The sequence below is a fragment of the Pelophylax lessonae genome, assembly GCF_965119305.1.
Source record: "Pelophylax lessonae genome assembly, chromosome: 5".
In the NCBI taxonomy this organism is placed as follows: Eukaryota; Metazoa; Chordata; class Amphibia; order Anura; family Ranidae; genus Pelophylax; species Pelophylax lessonae.
In genome coordinates, this window is record NC_138772.1 from 357,558,024 (window position 1) to 357,580,601 (window position 22,578).

General features: G+C 46.2%; 1 protein-coding gene across 2 annotated transcripts in view; it reads right to left on the reverse strand.

Moving 5' to 3' along the window:
• ATP9B (ATPase phospholipid transporting 9B (putative)) overlaps nt 1-22,578 on the reverse strand; it is a 578,806-nt gene that overhangs the window by 494,751 nt on the left and 61,477 nt on the right. For both annotated transcript variants that reach the window (XM_082258664.1, XM_082258663.1), the window contains exon 3: nt 31-181. In XM_082258664.1, coding sequence (XP_082114790.1) covers nt 31-181 — 151 coding nt within the window. The remainder of the gene's footprint in view (nt 1-30; nt 182-22,578) is intronic.

Genomic DNA, 22,578 nt, shown 5'->3' on the forward strand with positions numbered 1-22,578 from the left:
ATTATAACACTGCAGAATTAGCAATCTTACCCCGGGTATAAATGTAAAGATGTTGTACTTCTGATTTTTTATAGCATTTTTAGGATATTTCTCTTCACATTTTTCTGGGCATCCCAGCCATACCGTTCGTGCTCTCAGTTCCTTTCTTCTTCTGCACACATTTATTAGCCAGTCACAACAGCTACAAAATAAAAGATCATGAACATATTTTTGGGAATTTAAAATGCTGATACAGAAATCTTAATTGGTTTTACAAAGAAATCGTAACAATACAAGAGAAATAACAGCAAAAGTAGCTATCAAGGTGATCACTGTCTAGCCAAACATTAAACACCAAAGTAAGATTTTAGTATAAGTTCTATGGTAGAAGGGTAAGTGAATCACACAACACAAACATTTATCAGCACTTTTACCAGTTAGGCTGCAAACAAACCAAATTGACCGTGTCTTAACAATTCATGTTAAAAACAAGCCTCTCTTCTATGACATCAATATATTGTTTTATGCATATATTTATATATATAAAAAATAATATATATATACATACACACACACACACACACATACATATATATATATATATATATATATATATATATATATATATATATATATATATATATAGAGAGAGAGAGAGAGAGAGAGAGAGAGAGAGAGAGAAATAGATAGATAGATAGATAGATAGATAGATAGATAGATAGATAGATAGATAGATAGATAGATAGATAGATAGATAGATAGATATACCCATAAGCTAAGTGGATACCAAACCTGTATTATAATCTACTGCAAGCCATTCATTCTTTTCAGTGGTGTGCTATATTTTAATGTCACATGAATTATAACTGCACAGGACAACAGAACTGCACTTAATTCATAGTTGATGATTAAAAAAGCAGCCAGTCCTGTCAAGCTGCAGCAGTAATGCGTATACAAAAGAAAGATCTATATGCAGCACAAGATGAACAGAGTTCAATAGGTTCCAATTATCTGAAGATACTCCCTTGTTTAGGAACATAAGCCATATTTGCAGAAATGCACTGATGAGCTGTTAATTATTGACATGTAAAAGTCAATAATGAATAGCACGATGGTGCAGTTTTTTTCCTCTCATATGTACTTATTGCTTCCTGAAGCTGTATCTGCAGTGACATCCTAAATCTTGTCTTTTCCTGTCCACAGAACCCAAAGGAACAAAACCAAGCAGATGACCAGTATTTGTTACTTTTATTACATGCTATTTTATTGTAGGCACTGCACAGACTTTTTTAGTCCTAGACAAGTTGGTTAAAGAAACAGTAACAACTGAGATGCATTGCTATAGGAGATGTGTTTATTTTTGCTCTAAAGCAATCACATGAATAATTAAGAAATCACAATTAAATGATCCATCTTTGGCATAGGTACAGAGTTTTATCTGTGGTTGTGGAGAAAAGGTAGTTACTTAATCTAAGGCATCTGTAGGGCTGCATAAAGCAGATAACAATTTTTGCAAGCATATTGTAGACATTTTATGCATAATGAAAATTAGAGGTTCATTGGAAACAATGAAATCACTAAATTAGAAAACAACATGCACTCAGCAAGGTATGCCACTCATATATTTTTGGATCTGTAATTCTCACCAAAGAATATTACTCTTTTTTTTTTAAATATTCACTTAATAAACCCAATAGTCAGATGAATGTACAGTCTTTCTAAAAAAAAAAAAAAAAAAAAAATTGGATTTTTGACTTACGGTAAAATCCATTTCTCTGGTGTTCATTGACGGACACAGCTCCTGTCATTTTTGACCATTGGGATATACTGCCCCCTATAGGAGTAGGACACTAGGCATAAAACAATTCTGGCTACACCCAAGGGCAGTCCCAGGGGGTATACTCCCTCTCTGCTATAACCACTCAGTTTTGTTACAAGCAGTGTCAGGAGAATTATAACTCCACAGAGGGATGGGTGCTGTGTCCATCAATGAACATTAGAGAAATGGATTTTACGTTAAGTCAAAAATCCCATTGTCTCTTTCGTTCATTGATGGACACAGCTCGTGTCATTCTTGACCATTGGGACATCCCAAAGCAGTGTCAAACATGAGGGTTTGTTAATAGCAAAAAATTCCCAAGGCTAAACATTAGTCAACCCGCCGACCAGGGCTCAACCAAAACAACTGGAGCCCACCTGAAAAAAACAATACAACCTCAAAGAGAATCAGGACAAACAGAAAACCCTTCGCGAGGTCAATCCGTGAGCACAAATAGAGAGTCTGACTTCCTGAAAGACTCCGTAGCTGCCAGGTACACCCTAATTGCTCAAACCACATCCAAGGCAATTTCCTTCGGATGTTTAGGCCTGGGACAAAGAGAAGGCAACACAATGTCTTCATTCACATGAAAGTCAGGGATGACCTTGGGAAGGAACGACGGACAGGGGCAAAGCACCACCTTATCCTTGTGAATCTCTAAATTGACATTCTCTTTCTCTTCCTAACACCCTGTCCTCCTCCTGACTAATGAACCCCTGATGCAATTTTTACTTTGCTGCTTACGTATTGAAATGTTACACAACAGCTTAAAGGAACACAGCTAAAACTAAATGAGACAAAATCAGAAAACCTGCACAATTATTATAGCAAATTGACCCAGATATCATAAAGAAGGACTATAAAGGCACCCACTTTTACCTTCAAAGTAGTAGCTATCTCCCACATGCACTGCAGGAGACCCCTGGAAAGCCAGAATGTCCAGGCATCTGTCCCCTTGCCTTCCAAAATACAGTGTTTGATGCCTGAGCAAAACCATCGCCGGACTTGAGCACTGCCGCACAGGATGTGAAGGTATGAACCTAGCTCCAGGTATATGCCAAGTTAAAGAATGTCGGCATGTGCATAGGATTTTCCGAGAAGGGGCAGCCTCCAATGAAAAACTGGGGAGGTTGGTGGCAAAGTGAGATTAGGAATGGGCTCCAGATTATCAGTGGTCTTTACAATGATACATATGTCGGATCAGGGTCAGACTCCTGAATCTTAAAATGTATTTAAATCTATTTTGTAGTGAGTATGTTGTCCATCCTAAACTTTTAAAAGCACTGCCTGAAAACTGACATCACAAGGTCTCCACTATGCAACCTTTTAAACCTTATTTAATTTTGTCATTAAAGTAAAACTAAAAGGTAACAATTTTTCTTTTTTTAGTTTTGGATAGAGTAGAGAGGGATTAGACCACCTGTCAGTTTTTATTGCTGTCTGTGTCCTCATTAGGGGCAATTCACCCTCTCTATTTGTCCTGTTTACTATGATCATTGAAAGTGAAAGTAAAAGACAAATTTTGGATTGTCCCCAGAAAAGTAATGGAGGGGAAATCTTCCAATGGAGACGCTAGTTCTGGTGACCTGGGGTTTCCCAAGGAATTCCCTTAAATTTGCAGGGTTTCCTCTCACTTCCTGTTTGGCTATGGGATAGGAAGTGAAGGGTAATCTCCGCAATGGGACACAGATGGCGAAAAACAATCTGACAGGAGTTATAACCTTCCCTTACTCTATCAAAATGAAAGAATAAAAAAAAAAAAAAAAAAAGTTTTGCCCACAGTTCTACTTTAAGGGTTCAGTGTCTTAAACCAAACCTACATAGATCAAAATCCAGGCGATTCAGCAGGAACTGTCCAAATTTTGATCCATGTACAGTTAGGCTGGATGTAGAGAAGTTATTCTTACGATCAACTTCTGTACAGCCAGTCTGTTGGAAAATTTCCGCACAATCAGAGCCGCAGGCTTTGGCTGGCAGTGTTTATCATTGTATTCTGAGTCTCCCTGCTGTCAGAGTTTCTACTCGCCTGCTCGCATTTAGCGAGTACAAATTATCTCAGGGCGAGTAAGGAGCTGTATTAGGGGGGGCGGGGGGAGTAGGCACCACCGTCAGGCAAGGTAGAATGGGAGCCGATTCTGTGATTTGGGCAGGGAAACTGTGGGGAAGGGAGAGGAGAGAAAGAGGAGAGCACTGATGGGCACTGATTAAGCTGCATTGATGGGCATTAGTGAGACTGCACTGATGAGACTACACTGTTGGGCACTGATAAGCTGCATTGATGGGGACGGATAGGCTGCATTCATGGGCATTGATAAAGTTGTTGTTGTTGTAAATATTTATTTTTGTAACTTAATTCTGCATAAAACATTTACCAGTGTAATTTCATGAGATCATTTATGAGGGCGTGTTTAGGGGAAGAATTAGGGGCAGGGCAGGGCAGGGCAGGGTAGGAAGTGGGGCAATTGGTGGCAAGGAACTCCTTTTTGTGGGTTTGAAACATTCCCAGTACATTGCGGCTTACAGGCGTTATATGCTGTTCATTTGGGGAGTGCTATTTTGTTATTGAAAATAAATGTGGATCATTCCTACTATGCTATGAGGTTCTCCTGCTGATTTCTTTTGATCCCTATATGCCCAAACTTATGGTGTGGATGAGCTCCTTACATCAGGAACAACTGATCCAGATTATAGGCCGTGTGATCCCTGTCAAATCACACAATAAGCATTTGACCATTATGACAGCAGTGGTCCATCTTAGAGGGTAAGGGTCAGTGTGTTGTGTATGGTCAGTGGAGGATCTTGTCTGGCACCCTGATTTGAACTTTACACCCCTGGACTCTTTATCTTGACCTTTATTGAATTTTCTTATATGGACTTTATTTGAAGCGCTGCATTTGAACTTTATATTGTTATTTGTCATAACCAGTGTATTGTGCTAGCTGCTGTTTCTTTTATTATTGCTGATACAAAAGTGTTGGTTAAGTTATTAATATTATTAAATAGTGCAGCGCTTTATAACTTGAGGGTAGACAGTAAAAATACAATACACTTTAATACAGTAGGAATCATAGGGCCCTGCTCATTAGAGCTTACGATCTAAGAGGGAGGTAAGAGATACAAGAGGTAATAACTGTGGGGGATGTGCTGATGGAGAAAAAAATACAGTTGTTGGATGGTTGCTAGATAGGTTTCTCTGAAGAGATGTGTTTTCAGGGATTGTCTGAAAGTGGACAAAGTAGGAGACAGTCAGACAGATAGGGGTAGAGCATTTCAGAGGATGGGAGAGGCTCAGGAGAAGTCCTGGAGGTGAGCATGGGAAGAGGTTACAAGGTAGCTGGAGAGCAGGAGGTCCAGGGAGGAACAAAGAGAATGAGTTGCTTGGTATTTTAAAACCAGATTAGTGATGTAGCTGGGCGCCAAGTTATGGATTGCTTTGTAAGTTATGGTTAGTACCTTGAATTACATTTTTTGGTTGAGTGGCAGCCAATGGAGTGATTGGCAAAGAGGGGTAGCAGACACAGAGCGGTTTGCAAGGTGGATGAGCCTGTCAGCAGTGTTCATGATGGACTGAAGGGGGGATAGCCTTTTTAAAGTTAAGCCAATGAGAAGGGAGTTGCAGTAATCGAGATGAGAGATGACCAGGGAGTGGATTAGAAGCTTTGTGGTATCATTGGTTAAGAAGGGGAATATCTTGGAGATGCTGCGGAGGTTGAGGCAGCAAGCTTTGGACAGTGACTGGATGTGTGAACGAAAGGATAGTTCAGAGTCCAGGATTATACCTAGGACCTTGGCATGGGTGGAGGGGTTGATAGTTGCGCCATTGATGTTGACAGAGAAATCAGGGGAAGAGGAATGTGGGGTAGGAAATATCATAAGCTCTGTTTTGGATAGGCTGAGTTTGAGGAAGTGATGGGACATCCAGGCTGTTATGTCTGTTAGTAAGCTGGTGATGCGTGAGGAGACTGATGGAGTGAGCTGAGGGATAGAGAGATAGATTTGTCATCAGCGTAGAGATGATATTGAAAGCCATGGGAGGCAATCAGCTGACCCAGGGAGGAGGTGTAGATGGAGAAAAGGAGCGGTCCAAGAACAGAACCTTGGGGGACCCCGACAGAGAAAGGAAGAGGAAAGGAGGTAGTAGAGTTGTAAGTAGCACTGAAGGTGCGTTGGGATAAGTAGGATTAGAACCAGCGAAGTACAGAGGCCAAGGGAGAGGAGTTTTTTGAGGAGGAGGAGGTGGTCTACTGTATCAAAGGAAGCAGGAGGAGAGAGGTCCAGGAGGAGTAGTACAGAATAGTGTCCATTGGTGTTTGCTGTTAGTAGGTCGTTTGTGAGTTTAACCACTTGCTGACTGCCCCATTCAGATTTACTCTGGCAGGGCGGCTCGGCTGCGTATAATCACATACATGTACGTGATTATGTGTACGCGGTCTCTGCGCCGCCAGAGACGCGCTCCCACTGTAATTAGACACAGACTGCAGGAGTTGGAGGCTCGATGGCCGCCGGCCTCCCGCAATCTTCATGGAAACTGACAGAAGAGCCGCCTGTCTATGTAAATAAAGCAGGCGGCTCTTCTGTCACACAGGCACAGAGATTGTGTGTTTCAGCTAAGCTGAAACACCGATCTCTCTGTGCCTGTCACAGAGCCCTCCCCCCCCCACAGTTAGAAAGCCCATTTAGGAGTACGCTTTACCTCTCGATCACCCCCAGTGTAATTTATTCAGTAACATATTATTAGCATATTATTTAGCACTGATTACTGTATTAATGTCACTGGTCCCCAAAAAGTGTCAAAAATGTCAGTTAGGTTAGGGGTCCAATCTGTCTGCTGTAATGTCGCAGTCCCACTAAAAATTGCTGATCGCCGCCATTACTAATAAATAAATAAATAAATAAATAAATAAAAAGTCCAAAAATCTATCCCGTAGTTTGTAAACGCTATAACTTTTGCGCAAACCAATTAAAATAGGCTTTTTGGGGGTTTTTTTACCAAAAATATGTAGCAAAATGCAAATTGGCCTAAACTGATAAAAAAAATAAGATTTTTGTAAGATCTTACCGCAAAATCTTTTTCTCTGATGTCCATTGACAGACGCAGCCTCATCTCCATGAGCTGAGTGGGTTTTTGCTCCTCCCATCAGGAGTAGTCTAGGCAGAAAAATTTGAATATACACGCCCAGGGGGCTGTCCCTCCCGGGAATAAACCCCTACTGCACAACCCAGCACATCAGTTTAGTTTAAAAGCAGTGAAGACAATAGAACCAACCCCAAAAAGAGGGGAGGGTGCTGCGTCTGTTGATGGACACCAGAGAAAAAAAAGATTTTACAGTTAGATCTTACAAAAATCATTTTTTTCTCTATCGTCCCTCGACAGACACAGCCTCATCTCCATGAGCTGAATGGGACGTCCCAAATCTGTAAAGGCATGAGGGGTGGGAAAACTCTACCAGACAGTAACGACAACTCCAAAAGGCTAAACGTAGCCAACCGGGCAACATGGAGCTCAACAAAACAAAAGGAGCTCACCCAGATAAAAAACCCAGAAAAGAAGTACAAACATTCTCTTATGAAACAGCAGCCTGCAAAACCTTGCGGCCAAAAGAGGCATCCGAAGAAGCCAACAAATCTACCTTGGAAAATTTGGTAAAGGTGTGCACAGACGACCAAGTCGCTGCCTTACAAACTTGTACAACAGAGGCCTGATGGCGAAAAGCCCAAGAGGCACTCAGCGCTCTAGTAGAATGTGCCTTCACAGGGAAAGGAGGAACCTGACCCTTGATCGAATAAGCCTAAACAACTGTCTGCCTCATCCATCTTGAAAGGGTCGCAGCGGATGCAGCCAAACCTTTGCGAGGACCGCCCGGAAGGACAAAGAGAGAGTTCGACTTCCTGAAGTACTCAGTAACCTTCAGATAAACCCTTATCACCCGAACCACATCCAGAGAGTGCAAAGCAACTTCCTTGTGATGTTTAGGCTTAGGACATAAGGAAGGCAACACAATGTCTTCATTCAGGTGAAAATCTGACCCCACCTTAGGAAGAAAGGACAGATTAGGTCGGAGGTCCACTTTATCCTTGTGGACCACCAAATAAGGCGAACGACAGGACAATGCTGCCAAGTCAGAGACTCTGCGGGCAGAAGTGATAGCCACTAGGAAGGCAACCTTCTGCGACAAAGAAAGCAGAGAAATCTCCCCAATATTCTCAAAAGGAGGCTTTCGAAGAACAGACAAAACCAGATTAGGATCCCATAGCGGTAACGGGGATCTCCTCAGAGGGGCCAGATGATGCACCCCCTGAACGAAGGTGCGAATCAAACTATGAGTAGCCAATGGACATTGGAAGTAAATAGCGAAGTAGTGCCCAACGCCAAGCGCTGCTCAACCCCTTTTTATAAAATAGCCAAAACCCTAGCTATAGAAAAACAAGCGCGGGTGCAGCTGCAGCGATTCACATCAAGAAATGTACGCTTTCCATGTACGATGATAGATCTTCCTAGATGTCGACTTCCTGGCCTTCAAAAGGGTAGGAATGACCGAATCAGAAAGACCTCTATCCCTCAACACCCTGCTTTCAACAGCCAAGCCATTAAAGCCAGTGACTGTAAAGCAGGATATAAGATTGGTCCTTGAGATTGTAGATCTTCCCGCAAAAGGAAGATGCCATGGAGGATCCACAACCATTTTTACCAGCTCTGCATACCAAGGCCGCCAAGGCCACTCTGGTGCCATCAGAATGACCGGAATGCCTTCCATCACCACTCTGCGAAGAACCTTGGCAGGAGAACTAGTGGAGGAAAGGCATAGATCAGGCGATACTGACTCCAAGGAGCCACCAGAGCATCTGTGGCATCGGCCAGAGGATCCTGAGACCTGGCCACAAACCTCTGAACTTTCCTGTTGAGGGGAGACGCAAACAGATCCACGTCCAGGGTCCCCCACCGGACACACAGGAGATTAAACACCTCTGGATGCAGGGATCACTCCTCCTAATCCAACACCTGATGACGACAGGTAATCCCCTTGCCTATTCTCCACACCCGGGATGTGGACTGCGGAAAGAGCCGGACCATTGTGTTCCGCCCATACCAGAATCTCGGCCACCTCCTTGGCTGCAGGGCACTCATGGTGCCCCCTGGGTGATTAATGTAGGCCACAGCTGTAGCATTGTCTGACTGGACCCGAACCAGAGAGCCGTGTAGCTGACTCGTCCAGTGAAGCAGGCAGAGCTTGATTGCTCTCAGCTCCAGAATATTGATCAGCAAGGAAGACTCTTCTGACGCCCAAGTCCCCTGAGCACAGAGCTTCCCCAGCCTGATAGGCTGGCGTCCGTGGTGACCACTGTCCAAAACACTGGCAGGAAGGACTTGCCATGGCACAGGACAGGTGACTGGATCCACCAAGAGAGAGCCGACTTTGTGAGATGGCTCAACCGAATCTTCTGGTCCAATGACGAGGATCTCTGTTCCATTGTGACAGAATCTCTTTCTGCAGCTGTCTCGTGTGAGAATGAGCAAATAAGACTGCTTCGAAGGTCTAGACCATCAGACCCAGGGCCCTCATGCAAGCCCGCAAGGAGGACTGATCGGCCTCCATCAGCAATTGGACCGCTCTTTGCAACTTCTGAAGCTTGTCCAAAGGAAGGAAGACCCTTGCCAGAGCAGAATCGAGGATCAGCCCCAGATAGGTGACCTGCACAGACAGAGTCAGGGCAAATTTGGTGACATTGATCATCCACCCGAAGTCCTGAAGGGTCTAAATTGTGATGGAGATGTTTTCCAGCAGATCTGAATGGGAAACCGCTAGCAACAGGAGATCATCCAGATACCCCACAATGGATACCTCGTTGACGCAACAAGGCCAGCACAGGGGTTAGGACCTTGGTAAAAACTCTGGGAGCCGAGGTGAGACCAAAGGGTAAAGCCAAGAATTGAAAGTGCTCCTCTGCCACCGTGAAGCAGGGGAATTGCTTATGTCCCTCGAATATGGGGACATGGAGATACGCAGCTTTGAGATTGATGGAAGCCAGAAAATCCCAGTGATTTAAAGACACCACCACTGATTGAATGGACTCAAATCAGAATTCTGCACCCGCACAAAGCGGTTCAGAGCCTTGAGGTCCAGGATTGGATGCACCTTGCCCTCCTTTCTGGGCACGGTGAACAGGTTTGAATAGAAACCTTGAGAGTGTTCTTATTGGGGAACTGGCACAATCACCCCTTGAGCCAGAAGATCTTGCACAGCCTCCCACAGATCCTTCAAATTCTCCAGAGACAGGTGAAGATTTGACTGAAAAAACCTGTCCCCTGGCTGGGACCAGAATTCGATCTTGTACCCATTCGTCCTGAATAAAGGAAGTCCAGGGTTCCTGAAAGAAGCACAGACGTCCCCCCACCCCTAAGATGCGTGAGGGCTCCCCTTCATGCTGAAGAGGACTTGTCCGCAGCACCAGACTGACCGGCCTTGGACTTGCCCCAGGGTTTCTTAGCACCTCCAGAAGTTCTGAATGGCTTACCTTTTTCTTGTGCCTCGGAAGCACAAAAAATATGTTTATCAGCAGTAAAGGAGGGACCCCGCTTAGGATGGGGTGTCTTACCCTTGGAGGATTGAGGGAGGATTGAGGAAGAAGAGTACTCTTCCCGCCCGTCAGGCCCTTGATCAACTCATCTAATGAGTCGCCAAACAACCTGTCTCCCAGAAAGGGGAGATCAGCTAAGGCTTTTTTTTAGAAGATTGGTCAGCGGACAAGCTCTTCAAACAGACCATGCATCCTAAAACAATGCCCACGGCCGAGACCCTGGCCACCAGGGGAACCGCATCCATAGACGCATCACACAGGAACACCAGAGCCTGGATCACCTGGTTCAATAGTTCCAGCTGTTCCGGAGGAACAGTCTCGGGGTCCAAAGACTCCCGCAAAAACCACTAATCCATTCCATCACTGTCTGTGAGACTAGCACAGACACAAGACACAAAAACAAATTCAAAATGGAACCCGCCAGCATGTGAAGATGGCGGGAAAGGGATTCCACCCACCTGTCCACTGGATCCGTAAAAACTGGGGAATCCTCCAAAGGCACAAGAGTAGATTTGTTTAATCTGGAAACAGGATGGTTCACTTTAGGTGGCAATGTCCAACGGTTGGAAACTTTTTCAGCAAAAGGATACCGGCATTTAAAGCGTTTTGGTACCACTAACACGTACTTAATGTGCCGCTATTGATCATTCATAATATCATGAAAGTGTCGGGACAATGGAAAACCCTTTCAGCTTTTGGAGACTTCTGGGAGCCAAAAGCTACCCATGTCCCTGCCGGCGTGGGCTCGTCAACCAATTTTAAAGTATCCCGCACTGAAATAATCAGGGATTCCACCAAAGCACGTTCCCGCGCTGCAGCTGATGAAGACAGGTTTCTTCACCATCTGACTGCGAGGACAGCGACCCCTCAGGAAGTGGAGCATCTGGGGCAACCACATCAGCCTCTGAATCAGAGGGCAACTCAACAGATGGAGAAGGCAGCGGCAGTTTACGGCTATCAACCTTTTTCATGACTAAATCAACTCAACTAATTCAGGCTTTCCAGGGCAACTGAAATCGCCGCCATTGACTGCGATTCAGCCTGTCCTGAAGCTGCACAGAGTGGGTCTGAGGGTGAAATTCCAGTTTGGGACATCTAGTGCAATTTGCAAAAAACGTAGTACTGTAGCTTTAAGAACGCCGATCGCGGTATCCATCACTGATCGCATCGGTCTGCAGGGAGCCCCTTTAAACCAAACTGATAGCAGAATGTGCAAGGATATGCCTGCAGGGACCCTAAATACTTTACCACCTCAGACACACAGCCTTCTGAATCTTCCACAGCATGGAGAGAGAAGCAGGAAGTGACCTCGGCTCAGCAGCATGAAATTACTACACAGGAAGTGATGTCGCCTGATAGGGATACACTGCCAAGTATAGCAACAGGGCTACACAAAGATGGATGCCCATACAAAACAGTAGGAAGCTGCAGAGAAAATGGCTGCTCCATACAAGTCTATGTGGAAAAAATTCCATTGCCCGCACCTAAGATGGCGGCGCCCACGGCGCACCATACGGCTAGGAACCGACACATGGTCCCAAGGTACCATGTCACCCCCCCCGAGCACTTCAGACACACAGCCCCCACAGGGACAGGGAATGACACACAGACCAGGCACCAGACAGACCAGCAGGATCTCTTGGGAGGCACATTCCCATTATCCCCAGCAGGAGCAAGGGGGGCACTGTTACTCACCATACCATGGACCGGGTAGGCTCTGCTCCGGGCAGACTGCCTCCCACCCGAAGTGGGGGTGCTGCCAGCCAAGGGGTTCGCTGCGACTCATGGCGTTCCAGGTCGTTTCGTCCCCGGCGAGGCATCTGCTTGCAGGCTCATCCCCCTCCGGAGAAGGGGGCACCGTTGTGGCTAGGCCCAGGTCAGAACTGTAACCTGCTCACGCTCGTAGGCCAGACTGGGGGGACCATAAGGATCTGGATTATCCAGTACGAAGCCCCAGTCGGCATAGTTGCTTGTAGATCACCAGGAAATTCTTCCCTGAACACTAGCTAGCAAATGAGTAAAGAGAAAATATTCTAAAAAGAATTAAAAAAAATGAGACGGAGTCCCAGCAGGAAATCCAAGTCTATTCCTTCTCTAGGCCGAAAACAAACTGATGTGCTGGATTGTGCAATGGGGGTAATGGCTGGAGGGACAGCCCCCTGGGCGTATGTATTCAAATTTTCCTGCCTAGACTACTCCTGATGGGAGGAGCAAAAACCTACTCAGCTCATGGAGATGAGGCTGCGTCTGTCGATGGACGATAAGAGAAATTCGATTTTTAAAAATTTTTTATTGGCAATGTTTTATAGCAGAAAGTAAAAAATATTGTTTTTTTTTCAAAACTGTGGCTGTTTTCTTGCACAAAATCTAAATACTACAGAGGTTATCAAATACCACCAAAAAAAAGCTCTATTTGTGGGAAAAAAAAGGACATCAATTGTATTTGTGTACAGCGTCGCACGACTGTGCAATTGTTAAAGTAACGCAGTGCCGAATCGCAAAAAATGGCCTAGTCATTAAGGGGGTAAAACCTTCCGGAGCTATAGTGGTTAAGGAGAGCAGTTTCAGAGGAATATTGAGGGCGAAATCCGGACTAAAGGGTATCAAGAAGATTGTTCTTAGTCAGAGAGTCGCTCAGTCGGTTGTAGACCAATCGTTCAAGGAGTTTAGAGGAGAAGGGGAGTAAGGAGATGGGGCGTAGATTGTGAAGATTGGTGGGGTCAAGTGAGGGCTTTTTAAGGATGGGAGTGACTAGCGTGTGTTTTAGAGAATTGGGGAAGGTGCCAGAAGAGAGAGAAAAGTTGAAGATGTGAGTCAGAGAGCATAGAATAGAGTCAGAAGGTGAGCAGGATCCAGGGAGCAGGTGGTTAGATTGGTGTTACATAAAAGTCCAGCAGCCTCATTAATACTAGCAGAGTAGAACGAGGGAAGTAATGATTGTACCTGTGGATATGGGTGTGTTTTTAGATGTTTGAGTAACTCCTAAAACCTGGCTAGTAGCTCAGGACTTGAAATTTTGAGCCATGCCATAGCCGTGTTTTTCTTTTTTAAACAAGATAGCGCTGGTTGTAAAGTAGCAACTAGCTAGGATCCTTTGTTCCCTTCTTTTAACCATAGATGGTGTTAATTAGTATTAAGTGTTATTTATCTTTTTTTTTTTAGGTTGTATGTATTCTTCATTTTTTTCATAAACCAACACTTTTGATATGGGGACCATATAGGCTGGCTCTATATAATAAGTGGAGGAGACGCCAGGAGTACAGTTTCTGAAGATGTCCATTTTTGATGACAAAATGTGTTGGGCAGGACTTCCGGAGGAAATCACTTCTGCTCTTTGGAATGCACACTTACACCGAGTGGGATACTGGTGAAGCGGTGCTTCTTGGTTGATCTATATGCAGTTTCTTTCAACTACATGAGTATTTGCTTTTAAATTTTATACAGTACTTTAATAAAATGGTATTATGTTATGAACTGTCATGGTCTTACCTTCTTGCTGTTCTCCTTCGTTTGACATGTGCTGGCGGCCATCTTGGTTTCTGGGTTTCTTGTAGCCTCCCACTCTGCGGCTCCTCCTTCCCACTGGGAGGAGCTGGATGCCTAGCTCATATATATAGGAGGTCTGTGGCTTCAGTTCCTTGCTTGGTCCTCCTGTGTTCACATGCTTCTAAGACTGCTGCTTCTGGTTCCTGATCCTGGCTTCGTCTGACTACCCTGCTGGTTCCTGATCCTGGCTTCGTCTGACTACCCTGCTGGTTCCTGATCCCGGCTTCGTCTGACTACCCTCCTGGCTCCTGACCTCTGGCTTCGCAAAGACTCTGCTTCGGTTTTGCCATCCGTTTGGACTTTTGCTTTACAGCTTGATTTTCAATAAAGCCTTCTTATTTTCACTTATCTGTTGTTGTACGTCTGGTTCATGGTTCCGTGACATTAGGACCAAGCCATGAATTCTGACGGTACAGGGCCATCCTCGCTACCCACGCTGGTTGCCAGACTTGATCAGCAGGATCACCTGTTGGGTCAGTTCGCCGTGGCGTTGCAAATCCTGCTTGAACGCACGGCTCATTTCGCTCCCGTTGCCGATGGGTCGGTTGTCGCTCCTGGGCCCGCTCCTACTGCCGCTCCGGTTGTTGCGCCAGAGTCTACCCCGACACCTGTTGTTGCGCCTGCGGTGTTTCAGGGTATGACCGGTTCTGCCCCCCTTCCACAGCGCTTTGGGGGAGAGCCAACTCAGTGCCGAGGTTTCCTCAACCAGGTGGGCATTTATTTCGAGTTGCTGCCACATGCCTTTCCTACTGAGAGATCAAAGGTGGGCTTCTTAATTTCGCTGCTCTCGGACAAGGCCTTGGCCTGGGCCAGCCCTTTATGGGAGAACAACAATCCGGTGGTTGCCGAGTTTTCCGGTTTTGTTGTTTCTCTTCGGAGGGTATTCGATGTGCCGGCTCGTGCTGCCTCTGCTGCGAAGCTCCTTATGTCCATCAGACAGGGTTCACGATCCGTAGCTGAATACGCCATTGAGTTTCGTACCCTGGCAGCAGAGGTGGGCTGGAATAATGAGGCTCTGGTCGCTGCTTTCTCTCATGGTCTCTCGGATGCCTTGAAGGATGAGGTTGCAGCTAAGGACCTACCAGTGGAGCTCGAGTCTCTTATTTCTTTCCTGATTTTGATTGACACCAGACTCAGGGAGAGACCTTCCTTTAAGGAGTGTCTGCGGAGGCCTCCTAGCAGATTGGCGCCTACCTTTGCTGTCCCACCCGTGCCTCCCTCTCCTCCCACGCCTCCTGGGGATGACTTGGCTGGGGATGAACCCATGCAGCTGGGCTTTGCTCGCCTGTCCGAGGGGGAGAGGGTACTCCGGAGACGCGAGGGCCGATGCATGTACTGTGGTCTCGGTGGGCATTTTCGGTTGGCATGTCCGAACCGTCCGGGAAACGCTCGCACCTGAGATCCTGTCGGGGGCAGATCTTGGGTGGAGTCTCCTCGTCCCCGGTTTCCCGTGTTGACAAACCACTGATCACTGTTGTCCTCTCCTGGGTCGGGGGCTCAGTGACGACCCAGGCGTTGGTGGACTCTGGTGCTGGTGGTTTGTTCATTGATAGTGTGTTTGCTGCCGCCAATTCCATTCCTCTGCAGGCCCGAGGTTCTCCACTGGCTCTTGAGGCGATAGACGGCAGACCCCTTCTGCCGCCACACGTGACTCATGAGACCCTTCCAGTGGGGATAGCCATTGGTGCCGTTCACAGAGAGTCGGTCTGCTTCCAGGTTATTTCGTCTCCACACTACTCGGTGGTCTTGGGGTACCCCTGGCTCCAGAAGCATAATCCGACTTTCGATTGGAGATCGGCCGAGATCCTCTCGTGGTCACCACAGTGTGGGGCTAGTTGCATCCATGGGCCTGTCAAGTTGCTGTGTACTTCCTCGGACTCTCTGTTGCCTCCTGAATATGAGGAGTACCGGGATGTATTCGATAAGGTGCGCGCGGTTGCCCTACCTCCGCACCGCCCATACGATTGTGCCATCGAGTTACAACCTGGTGCCGTTCCTCCTCGTGGCAAGGTCTATCCACTGTCGGTAGCGGAGAATGAGGCCATGGAGGAGTACGTGAAGGAGGCGCTTTCACGTGGACACATTCGCAAATCCTCGTCCCCGGCAGGGGCTGGATTTTTCTTTGTGAAAAAGAAGGGCGGTGAGTTGAGGCCTTGCATCGATTACAGGGGTCTCAATCGCATCACGATCAAGAACGCTTATCCGATACCCTTGATTTCCGAGCTGTTCGATCGCCTTAAAGGGGCCACGGTCTTTACCAAACTCGACCTGAGGGCGGCATATAACCTCGTAAGGATCAAGGCGGGCGATGAGTGGAAGACCGCGTTTAACACCAGGACCGGTCATTATGAATCCTTGGTTATGCCCTTTGGGTTGTGCAATGCGCCCGCAGTCTTTCAGGAATTTATCAACGATGTTTTCCGTGACCTGTTGCAGCAGTGTGTGGTGGTCTATTTGGATGACATCTTGGTATATTCTGAATCCATGGAGACCCACATTCTGGATGTCAGACGAGTGTTGCAACGGTTACGAGAGAACAAGCTGTTCGGTAAGCTTGAGAAATGCGAATTTCACCGATCCCAGGTAACCTTCTTAGGTTACATCATTTCCACTGAGGGGTTCTCCATGGATCCTGAGAAGGTTTCGGCGGTCTTACAGTGGCCCCAGCCCAGTGGTCTTCGCTCCCTGCAGCGCTTTTTGGGCTTCGCCAATTATTATCGGAAGTTCATCAGGGACTTTTCCATGCTAGCCAAGCCTCTCACGGATCTGACCAGGAAGGGCAGTAATTCCCAGGTCTGGCCACTCGAGGCCATCCGAGCTTTTGAGGCTCTAAAGTCCGCCTTTGTGTCGGCTCCGATTCTGTCGCATCCCAACCCTGGGTTGCCCTTTGTCCTCGAGGTGGACGCGTCTGAGACGGGAGTAGGCGCCCTTCTGTCTCAGCGTAGAACACCAGAGGGTCCTCTGCTTCCTTGTGGGTTTTACTCCCGGAAACTGTCTTCCGCGGAGTGCAACTATCAGATTGGTGACAGGGAGTTATTGGCCATCGTGCAGGCCCTTAAAGAATGGAGGCACTTGCTCAAGGGTTCGGTGGTTCCGGTCCTCATCCTGACGGACCACAAGAATCTGACCTACCTTTCTGAGGCCAAGAGATTGACACCACGTCAGGCCAGATGGGCTCTGTTCTTGTCACGTTTTAATTACGTGGTCTCCTACCTACCCGGTTCCAAGAACATCAGGGCGGATGCCTTATCACGGCAGTACTCCGACCTGTCCAGGGAGGAGTCGATTCCGACTTCGGTCATACCTCCGAATCAGATCCTGGCCGCCATTCGCACCAGCCTGACCTCTCCCCTGGGTGAGCAGATTTTGGCGGCTCAATCTGGTGCTCCCTCTGGGAGACCCAACGGCAGATGTTTTGTGCCTGAGGAGTTGCGCACTCGGTTGTTGCGAACCTACCATAACTCCAAGACCGCGGGGCATCCTGGAAAGAATCAGCTGTCCTGGGCTGTTTCACGTCTGTTCTGGTGGCCTTCCCTACGTTCCGACATCGCTGCATATGTAGCGGCATGCTCCGTTTGTGCCCAGAGTAAGTCCCCTCGGCACCTTCCGTTGGGCCTTCTGCAACCCATAGCCACCGGGGAGCGCCCATGGTCACACCTGGGGATGGATTTCATTGTGGACCTCCCTGCATCCCGAGGCCATACGGTCATTCTCATGATTGTGGATCGGTTTTCCAAAATTTGCCACTGTGTTCCTCTCAAGAAGTTACCCTCTGCACAGGAGTTGGCCACGATTTTTGCCAGGGAGGTTTTCCGGTTGTACGGTTTGCCCAAGGAGATTGTGTCGGATCGGGGGAGTCAGTTTGTGTCCAGGTTCTGGCGCGCCTTTTGCTCCCAGTTGGGGATTCATCTCTCCTTCTCCTCGGCCTACCACCCTCAGTCCAATGGGGCCGCAGAACGATCCAATCAGGCCTTGGAGCAATTCCTTCGTTGCTATGTCTCCGATCACCAAGACAATTGGGTTGACCTCCTGCCTTGGGCTGAGTTTGCCAGGAACACGGCGGTGAACTCTTCCTCTGGGACGTCTCCCTTCATGGCCAATTATGGGTTCCAACCTGCCGTGTTACCAGAGGTATTCTCTCCCCAGGATATTCCGGCTGTGGAGGATCACCTTTCCGTCCTACGTGCTTCTTGGGTACAGATCCAGAAGTCCCTTGAGGTCTCTGCGCAGCGCCAGAAACTCCAGGCTGATCGCAGACGAGCGCCTGCTCCTTCCTACCAGGCCGGAGACCGTGTATGGTTGTCCACCCGCAACCTCAACCTTCGAGTGCCCACTCCCAAGCTGACGCCTCGCTTTGTTGGTCCCTTCCGAGTGCTTCGCAGGGTAAACCCGGTAGCCTATGCCCTTGCGCTTCCTCCTGGCATGCGGATCTCCAACGTGTTTCATGTCTCCCTGTTGAAGCCACTGGTGTGTAATCGTTTCACTTCCTCGGTTCCTCGGCCTCGTCCGGTCCAAGTGGGCAATCGTGAGGAGTATGAGGTGAGCAATATCCTGGACTCACGCCTGGTCCGCGGTCGGGTGCAGTTTTTGGTTCATTGGCTTGGTTATGGTCCAGAGGAGCGTTCCTGGGTTCCCTCCGCAGATGTCCATGCTCCTGCCTTGCTCCGTGCCTTCCACGCACGCTTCCCTCAGAAACCGTTCTTTACCCCGCGGAGGAGGGGCCCTTGAGGGGGAGGTACTGTCATGGTCTTACCTTCTTGCTGTTCTCCTTCGTTTGACATGTGCTGGCGGCCATCTTGGTTTCTGGGTTTCTTGTAGCCTCCCACTCTGCGGCTCCTCCTTCCCACTGGGAGGAGCTGGATGCCTAGCTCATATATATAGGAGGTCTGTGGCTTCAGTTCCTTGCTTGGTCCTCCTGTGTTCACATGCTTCTAAGACTGCTGCTTCTGGTTCCTGATCCTGGCTTCGTCTGATTACCCTGCTGGTTCCTGATCCTGGCTTCGTCTGACTACCCTGCTGGTTCCTGATCCTGGCTTCGTCTGACTACCCTGCTGGTTCCTGATCCCGGCTTCGTCTGACTACCCTCCTGGCTCCTGACCTCTGGCTTCGCAAAGACTCTGCTTCGGTTTTGCCATCCGTTTGGACTTTTGCTTTACAGCTTGATTTTCAATAAAGCCTTCTTATTTTCACTTATCTGTTGTTGTACGTCTGGTTCATGGTTCCATGACATGAACACTCTTTTTTCCTTGTTTTTGCCACTTTTTTGCTCATATAATGATGTGAACACCTGAGTATCCATAAGGGAGACAGTAATAGGAGCTGGAGAGTCCAATGGTGGTGTCTAAAGTATCCAAGGAGTGTCTTAGAACATTGTTACATGCTAGTGTATGAGGTCAAAAATATCTGGCGGTGCGGGTGGAAGTTTGGGACACCGGGGAGCACATTAACACCGCAGATGTGAGCTGTGGCACAAATTTCTGATCATGCAGTGAAGTTTGCATAGGATGTGGACATTATTATGCAGCAATTTACACTTTGGAGTGATAATTTCTGGTGTCATTTGTACATTACTAGAAGAGGGTTTTTAGGGTTATATGGTTTTTTGCACAATATATGAGTTGATCTCTTGTGATTTTGCACCTATGGATTCATGGATCATTTGAATATTTTGCACAGTGTTTACAGTTTTTATACTGTATATATTATTAAATATTTTTAGTGTGCATGGTTCATACTATCGCGGGTGAAAACACGTGATACCCCCCAGGATAGGTTGTTGGGACTTTAAAGGCAACTTCGAGAACAATAGGATAATTATATGAAAAAAAAATCATATATTTGTTTTATCTGTTAAAAAATGGTTTAACCCTTTCTTCAGGGGTAGAGTAGGAGCAGGTCACAAACATTTTTTTGTTTCAAACATGATAGATAGCAATTGTTACAGCTGTACAAGATATAAACCCGGTTCACATTTGCCAAGTGGAGAGGGCATCCAAACGTTCCCACAACCAGGACCCGGGGTGACCCACACAGAGGTTTCCAAGTGGCAACTCCCAGACCGCTAAATGGTGCAGATAGGTACTCTTGCAGATGGATATGCAGGACGTGTGGTGTGGATGGCCAGGGAAGAAAATTGCACTTCTGAAAGTTTGGATGCCCCCTCCACTTGGCAACAGCAAAAAATCTGTTTTTTATATCTTGTACGGCTGTAACAACTGCTGATCATTAAGTATGAAACAAAAAAAAGTTTGTAACCTCTTCCTACTATACACCCGAAGAAAGAATTTAACTCTTTCTAAAATGCGTCGGGATGGAGAGGAGATATTTTCACTAAGTCTGTGTATATGTTTAAAGCATTTCCTGACGGGCATGCTTACACTTATTTTTAAAATGTGTATTGTTATCCATTTTTTTAATGGATGAAATAAATAAATGAATTTTTTTATAATTATCATATTGTTCTTGAAGTTGCCTTTAAAGTCCCGACAAGGTATCTTTGGGGTATTACATGCTTTCATATGCAACTGGGGATGTTGGCAACTAGCATATGGTTCTCCTACATACTACTGCCGGTGGTTGCAGGTGTGGGAATCGCACCTGTTTCCACACCGGCAACCACCCACAACCAAAACGTGCTGCTGCTTAATGGCACTGCCACACATCTAAAAACGAAGCACGTTTGCAGGTGTCAAACTGCTGGGAAATCGCATGGTGTAAACGGACCAATGCGATTTCCTAGTTGCTGCGATTTGAAAATGGTGCAGGAACATTTTTCCTGCATGCATTGCAGGCACGGCAGCCCATTTAAAAGAATGGGCTGCCCTGCTCACACAAACACAGCCTGCAGACCCGTGATATTGTTAACCAGGCCCTAGTTCTGCAACGTTCTATTTTAGTGAGGTTAAATTTGTCTTGACTGACAGACTCCAAAACACCTAAATATTTCACAGGTATTGCTAACAAATAGTGCATTTTTAAACAGCAGTTCAATAACTGCTTCTCTAGATGGTTCTTCTGATAATGTTTTTGTAGAAAGAAAAGACAAAAAAAAAATTACGTATAAAATGAGTGTTATTTTAACAAGCAGGTCAGTTAACTGATCAAGCGTTAATTAGCATACAACCTACTTTCATGTGAAGACAAGGACTGATGATGGCAACCAGCAGTCTGTGATTACTTTACTGCATGAGTGTGTGTTTAAAACCTTCCATGGACTTTTACAGAAAAAAAAAAATGTTACAGAAAAGTCTAAATACTAGTTTTTTTTTTTTTTTTACCCACTGAGCCATAAGTCAGGTCACTAAAAGCAGTAAATTCCGTATTTTACTGCTGACACTATAAAGTTACCCATTCCCAAGTTTGCATGCAATTTCTTTTCTTCTGTTCTCAATGGGTGGCACTGCCTTTAGTCTTCAGATAAAGATGTGAGCTTTGTTTCTTTCATAAGAGCATTCGGTCTATTTAGAGAGAATAATCCTGGGCTCTTTTAACCTATTATTAATATAACCAAATAAAGTGCCTTGAAAAAGTATTCACACCCCTTGAAATTCTTCACATTTTGCATGTTACGACCAAAAACGTAAATGTATTTTATTGGGATTTGATATGATAGACGAACACAAAGTGGCAAAAAATTGTGAAGTGGATGGAAAGTAATAAATGTTTTTTTACTCGGATACCCCTAATTAAAATCTAGTGGAACCAATTGCTATTAGAAGTCACCTAATTAGTAAATAGAGTCCACCTGTGTATAATTTAATCTCTGTATAAATACAGCTGTTCTGTGAAGCTCTCAGGGGTTTATTAGAGAACCTTAGTGAACAAACAGCATCATTAAAGCCAAGGAACGCACCAGACAGGTCAGAAATAAACTTGTGAAAACAATTAAAGCAAGGTTAGGTTATAAAAAAATATCCCAAACTTAGACCATCTCAGGGAGCACTGTTCAATCCATCATCCAAAAATGGAAAGAGTATGGCACAACTGCAAACCTACCAAGACATGGCCATCCACATTAACTGAAAGGCGGGCAAGTAGAGCATTAATCAGAGAAGCAGCCAAGAGGCCCATGGTAACTTTGGAGGGGCTGCAGAGAGCCACAGCTCGAGAATCAGTCCACAGGGCAACTATTAGTCATGTACTTCACTGACCTTTATGGAAGAGTGGCAAGAAGAAAGCCATTGTTGAAAGAAAGTCGTAAGAAGTCCCGTTTGCATTTTATGAGAAGCCATTTGGAGGGACACAGCAAACATGTGGAAGAAGGTGGTCTGGTACAATGAAATCAAAATTTAACTTTTTGGCCGAAAAGCAAAACACTATGTGCAATGGAAAACTAACACTGCACATCACCCTGAACACACCATCCCCACCATGGGGTGGCTACATCATGTTGTGGGGATGCTTTTCTTCAGCAGGGTCAGGGAAGTTTGTCAGAGTTGATGGGAAGAAGGATGGAGCCAAATACAGGGCAATTTTAGAACAAAACCTGTTAAGAGTCTGCAAAAGACTTGAGACTGGGGCGGAGGTTCATCTTCCAGCAGAACAATGACCCTAAACATACAGCCAGAGCTACAATGGAATGGTTTACATCAAAGCATATTCATGTGTTAGAGCAGCCCAGTCAAAGTTCAGACCTAAATCTAATTTAGAATCTGTGG